This window comes from Haliotis rufescens, unplaced genomic scaffold (genome assembly GCF_023055435.1).
Source record: "Haliotis rufescens isolate VD_foot unplaced genomic scaffold, xgHalRufe1.0.p SCAF_11, whole genome shotgun sequence".
Lineage (NCBI taxonomy): Eukaryota > Metazoa > Mollusca > Gastropoda > Lepetellida > Haliotidae > Haliotis > Haliotis rufescens.
This window is the reverse complement of record NW_025963791.1, coordinates 6,324,047-6,330,046: the sequence shown is the minus strand read 5'-3', so window position 1 is coordinate 6,330,046 and position 6,000 is coordinate 6,324,047. Positions and strand designations below refer to the sequence as shown.

The 6,000-nt window shown below is 41.9% G+C and overlaps 1 protein-coding gene across 3 annotated transcripts in view; it reads right to left on the bottom strand.

Annotated features, from left to right (window-relative positions):
• Window positions 1–1,616: 1,616 nt before the first annotated feature.
• The window catches only part of LOC124134290 (receptor-type guanylate cyclase Gyc76C-like), a 199,144-nt gene continuing 194,760 nt past the window's right edge, over window positions 1,617–6,000 (bottom strand). For all 3 annotated transcript variants that reach the window (XM_046499028.2, XM_046499027.2, XM_046499025.2), the window contains exons 21-22: window positions 5,051–5,142; window positions 1,617–4,053 (exon numbers count right to left, since the gene is read on the bottom strand). In XM_046499028.2, coding sequence (XP_046354984.2) covers window positions 3,442–4,053; window positions 5,051–5,142 — 704 coding nt within the window. In that variant the 3' untranslated portion in view covers window positions 1,617–3,441. The remainder of the gene's footprint in view (window positions 4,054–5,050; window positions 5,143–6,000) is intronic.

Genomic DNA, 6,000 nt, shown 5'->3' with positions numbered 1-6,000 from the left:
TGAACATCTGATTCCAAAGGTTTATTGAATTAGAAGTCTAGAATCAATTACCGCCTCCGTGGTCTAGAGGTAGAGCGTCCGGCCAGAGAGCGGAAGGTCCGGGGTTCAATCCCCGGCAGCGTCATACCAAAAAAACGTTAAAATGAGGTAACTTGTTGTTACCTCTGGTGCTCGGCATTAATGGGCAAAAACAAGGACTGGTCGGCTCGGAATACTGTGTCTGAGTGGGGTATTCATGTTAAACTGAGGCTTGGTATCTTGGTGAACTAGCACTATAAATTGGTATCAGTCCATACACACACACATGCATGCACGTCGCTATATAAGTGCAATCATCTTGGGCGACGTTAAACCCCATTTCATCTCACCTCAACTCCCCCGAGAACAGAATACTCGCCTGTCTTCCTCTCGCTGAAACTAGGCCTAAGGTTGATACGTTGGTTTAAACTAGCGACTACACGGCGTTGTGGACGTGTGTATTCCCGGGTAATGGGGGAACGTTGTGATACAAGACCGGGAAGCAGTGACGATTATCGAAGCATTAATATTTAATCCTTGAGCCCAATTTATATGTACATTGATATAGAACTAGATGTTCCAGATCTATACAAATATATTTCTCTGCATTATAATATATTTTATTACAAACTAAATGTATTTTAATCTATTGGTTGATTTTTGATGGAAATAATGACCCGACTTGTGTACAGTTCTCTCTAAATATAGAATATTCTATGGGGGATGACAGGTGCGCGTAGTTCGGTCAAACGGGGAAATTGATTCAATGTGTTAGAAAACCTATGTGCATCAGGTCAAATTAAACGAGACTTTAACTCATCAGCTAATATTACCCTTTCTGAACAGAGACAATGTCTTAACTTCACCCATGGCATTCATTCTAGACCTGAACTGGACACCAGTCAAGGAAACACATTTGTTCGTTTGTTGTTTACGCCACATTCCAGCTATATGGCAGTGGAAACCAGTGATTAGAGTCAGCACCACGCAATCAACCAAGTCACTGAGCCTGACCACCGTTCTATAATTTGTTTGTTTGTTGTGTAACGCCGCACTCAGCAATATTCCAGCTTTACGACGTCGGTCTGAAAATAATCGAGTCTGGCCCAGACAATCCAGTGATTGACATCATGAGCATCGAACCATGCAATTGGGATACGATGACATGCATGAACTAAGTCAGCGAGCCTGACCACCCGATCCCGTCAGTCGCGTCTTACAACAAACATAATCGCACCGTTCTATAAAGTTCGAAATACACAGGCCGGTGAGGATTTATTCTAACCTGGCATACCCCCGGGATGAAACATTGTTGAGGAATCGTTGCAGCAAAACGTTCAGTATAGCAACCATTGTCAAACTCTGGTATTTTAAAAATCGGGATTTTATCTAAGAAATATCCGATAATCGGGTTCATCATCCCCGAGGAGAAGGATTATAAGAACTGTGTATATATTTAGAATTTCCTTGCGTGTTTGACGCTAGAGGCCGGCTCATTGAAGTAAGATTTATCTCTTTGTACTTAGTTCCTTAAGCCACAAACGGTTTGGACCCTAGTAACAACACCCAATGGACGTGAAGAGGTTCCTGGGAGAACATTAACACTAATAGGAAACTTTAATGAGTGTGTCAACAGTTTCCACGTCATAGTGGTAGAGCACAAGCACAAAGGTAACCATGGTGATCACAAAAAAACATTGTCTCAAATTGGTGTAAAATATAAACATGGTAAAACAGCACAGATCACACACAGATGAATTGTCTCAAAGCAGAATAATGTCCTTGGTGTGTCCGGATTATAGAACTGGCCCAAAGAGTCACAAGACACATGTGACTGTGGAGTCAGCTCATGAAATATCACAATCGCCTCAACATTTGAAAATAATACTTAGTTTTTGGAGCATCAAATGTGTTTTTCTCCAGAGTAAAATGGTTGGTTTCAAATATACTAGCACTGTTGAGAAATATGTCTGTAATTGTCACGTGAATACTCTGCGCAGGGTTTTTCGCTAAAACCTATTTTCAATCTTTTGTAAAAGACATAAACATTGATGAAGGTTCAGATTGGACTTCTTTTCAAAAACATAAACTTTGATGTCGCTTTAGATTGTATTTCTTTTTTCAAAACATAAATGTTGATGAAGCTGCATATTGGACTTTTCGCTCTCATCTCAAATGTCGAAGTGTCACGTGAACAGTATCTTGTTATGTTGGCGATTTTTAATATAAGCATATGTTTTAAACACGTCTGACTTTGCATGTTGTGCATTCTTAAGCTGCAAATACCATAAAGTCATAGTACAAGATCCGATAATGTGATTCGGTATTTTTAAGTCGGTCATCTCATTTTCTTGAAGGTATCGCCAGAGGTCATATCACAAGCTCTCTTTTTTCAAGAACCTGGTTGTGTCAAATTCTTCGACACCTGAGCTCCCACTTCGAGTCACCGGAAGTAGTATCAATGCCTTTCTCTTCTGCTGCTTGTTGCCCTGGACACCTTTTGTTCTGGGGCTTGAATATTTGTTTGATTCGTTAGTTGACCTTTGCGTAACTTCGTCACTTGCACCAGTTTTCCGCGAAGTATCGTATATCTCCTGCGAAGGAACCTTGAAGCACTGAAGTATTAACTGAAACCGGTTATTTTGTAACACATTGAACTGCAACCGGTTATACTGAAACGCCACTACAACTATAACCGGTTTACGTCCGATAACACAACATAAATTAAAACTGGTTAACGCGCAATCACATATAAAATCGTCATCATCATAATCTGGCACTGGATTCCAATGCACTGGGATTCCTGATTCGATCACTGTCAGTACTTCTGGGGTTGGGTACACTACGTTCCAAATCACCCGTGAATACATACGGCCGCGTTGCTACGTAGTCGCTTTTTTTAAACAAACGAAACTAATCCAGCGATTACCAGAAGGGCTCGGGTCAATGGGTGATCAAACGGTATCATTGCATTGTACCCACTGCCGACATTCAGAGTTGCTTCCCTTGTGCACGCCAGAAGCCTATGGTTGGTTCGAATCCCGGTTCGCCCCGATTATGTTTCTAGGTTTGTCAGCACCATACTCGTGGGTTTCACCCAAACGTTTAACGTCTGAGACCTGCATCGCTTCCGGCTTTCCTCCCAGATCAAGCTGATATCACTGGAATACTTTTCAAAACTCGCAGACACTACATTGCTTCAATAGCAGGCAATAGTAGGGTTTGCACAAAGTTTTAGCACGGAGTTCTATTGACTCCAATTATATAAACAGACTCAATTTCATCAGCTAAGTTTAACAGCACCACGTCACGACTACAGCGCAGAACGGTCGTATGTATCTACGGGTGATGGAGGAACGTGGTGTTTACAACATCTGTGACGTATTGACGACGTGATCACATTAGATGGATATATAACTTCTATCATACTTTCTTCTCCACTACGAATAGTTCAAACTCCCCGGTCGTGCTGCGCCTCTTGGCTCCTAGGGAGATAATCTCGGACGGATTAGCAGTGTTGGCGTTACACAATAAACACTCAGTCTCCGGCGGAGCGTTGTCGTACTGACTAACGCTGTCGACGTCGTTCACTACACTACGCCTAGGATTGGGACTGTTTTTGTCAGGCACTGAAATCTGTAAATGGTCTCTTGAATTTGATTTGGAATCATTTGAAAGCCTCTCTTTGGAGGATGCATATTTCTTTTTCACCGAATCCCTGAACGTGTTTAATCTCGATCTAAATGAGTGGTGAGAAGGAGAATCCCCGTCTAAACACACGTGATTATTGTCAGTGGTCTTGAGAAAGTCCCAGAGGTAGCCATCAGTTGAGTTCACGTCGTTTGGCGACAACTCGGGACTTTTCTGATTGTCTGTTCGTGACCTTGAACCACCCAGCACCCGTCGTCGGAGAGAGTCGGAACCGGAAGTAGGAGCAGCCCTCGATGAGTTGTTGCGTCCCGCTTTAGCCAAACGAAGCTTTCGTATTTCCTTGTTCTCTCCAAGTAGCCAGTACGTCAGCATATCTCCCTTGCCCTGAAACAAAAATACACGGTTCAGATTTGCCCTAAGACAAATCCACTCGATTCAGACTTGTCCTGAGACACATACCTACAGTTGAGACTTGCCCCGAGACACAATCAGACGGTTCAGACGTGCCCCGTGACACAACAAACTGTTCAGACGTGCCCTGTGACACAAGAAACTGTTCAGACGTGCCCTGTGACACAACAAACTGTTCAGACGTGCCCTGTGACACAAGAAACTGTTCAGACGTGCCCTGTGACACAAGAAACTGTTCAGACGTGCCCTGTGACACAACAAACTGTTCAGACGTGCCCTGTGACACAACAAACTGTTCAGACGTGCCCTGTGACACAACAAACGGTTCAGACGTGCCCCGTGACACAACAAACACACGAGACAAGACTTAGCCATGGATTCTTGATAATAATAAATTCGATGAGTATTATAGTCAGTGAAAAGGGTTTCTCATCAATGTTACTGCCAAATCAAGGATGTGTACACCAAGAATGGACCAAAAACGATATCAAGTCGATCTCGATCTCCGTTTGTCCAGAACCACGGAAAACTGGATGGTTCAAAGGAATTCCCAATAAAAGGTTTCATTGTACAAAGAAAAGAGGAAATGTGCTGAATGAATTTATTCACGCTTTACTAAAACAATATTTTTTACGGGTTCTAAATCACAATGGGCATGTAAGCGTCTGTGATATAAGGAGTACCGTCTTGTCAAAAAAATACTTTAAATGAATCGTCTAGATAACGTTGACACGATGATTAATAGTATAATATTTATATCAATAAATGATCTTAATTGGTTAATGAAATCCAAGCAATGAGAAACCTCTTTTCCAGTGTAGACTTTCAGTAGTCAAATGAATGTCAATAGAGGAAGACAGTAACCATTTGTTTTCATTTCTAAATGTGTATATTTCGACAACAAACCGCGTGTTTTGAGCTTTTTTAAAGTAAACCAAGTTCTGGAAAGACCGTGGTCACATGGACTGACCTTCATGTTGACCAGTCCCCGCTCTTCCACGATGTAGCCTCCAAGGATGTCTAACGTCTTCTTACAGTCGGCACTCAAATGGATCATTAAGGCTGAGAAAAAAAATCACAGCACATACATAAGGACACTACAGACTGATCATTTACTTGTCGGAATCCCCCTTTATTTAAATGATTTAACAAGTTTTGGAGAATTCAAATCAGTGGCCACTTACAGCTACAAAAATATCCTCTGGGGAATTTGTCTTCCAGCCATGGCTGTCTCAACGTTTGATTGTTGTTTAACGCCGCATTCAGCAATATTCAATCTACATGACGGCGGTCTGTTAATTATCGAGCCTGGGCCAGACAAACCAGTGGTTGACATAATGAACATTGATCTACAATGACATGCATCAACCAAGTCAGCGAACCTGACCACCCGATCTCGCCAGTCGCCTCTTACGACAAGTAAGGGTTGCCGAAGACCAATTCTAGCCTGGATCTTCCCGGGTCACCTGAAGTAATGTGTAGAGCAGATATGCAATCGACCAAGTTACTGAGCCATTTTGTCGCCTCTTGTCATCATAGGTTGCATTTGTCTTTTTGTGAGTAAAGAAATATGTTATTTAAATAGAACACAAATTGCAAGGATCTCAACAAAATTAGTTTTTTGCGGCCTTTATCGGGTCTACAAAAGTAACCAGCAGAAGGCTCCCAGACTATGGAATATGTACACACTTTAAATACAAATAGCCACACAACTTACAAACAAATACAAAACTGTTTGCATCGTAATGACAGGAACCAAGCATATTTTCAGAGGAACCTTACATAGTAAATTACGCCTACGCAACAAATGGTCACACGCTGCGTGATTTACTGTGTCAGATTCCATTGAAAATACGCTTGTTTCTTATCATTACGATGCAAACATTATGGGGATTGTGACTTTGTTTGTAATAGGTGTGG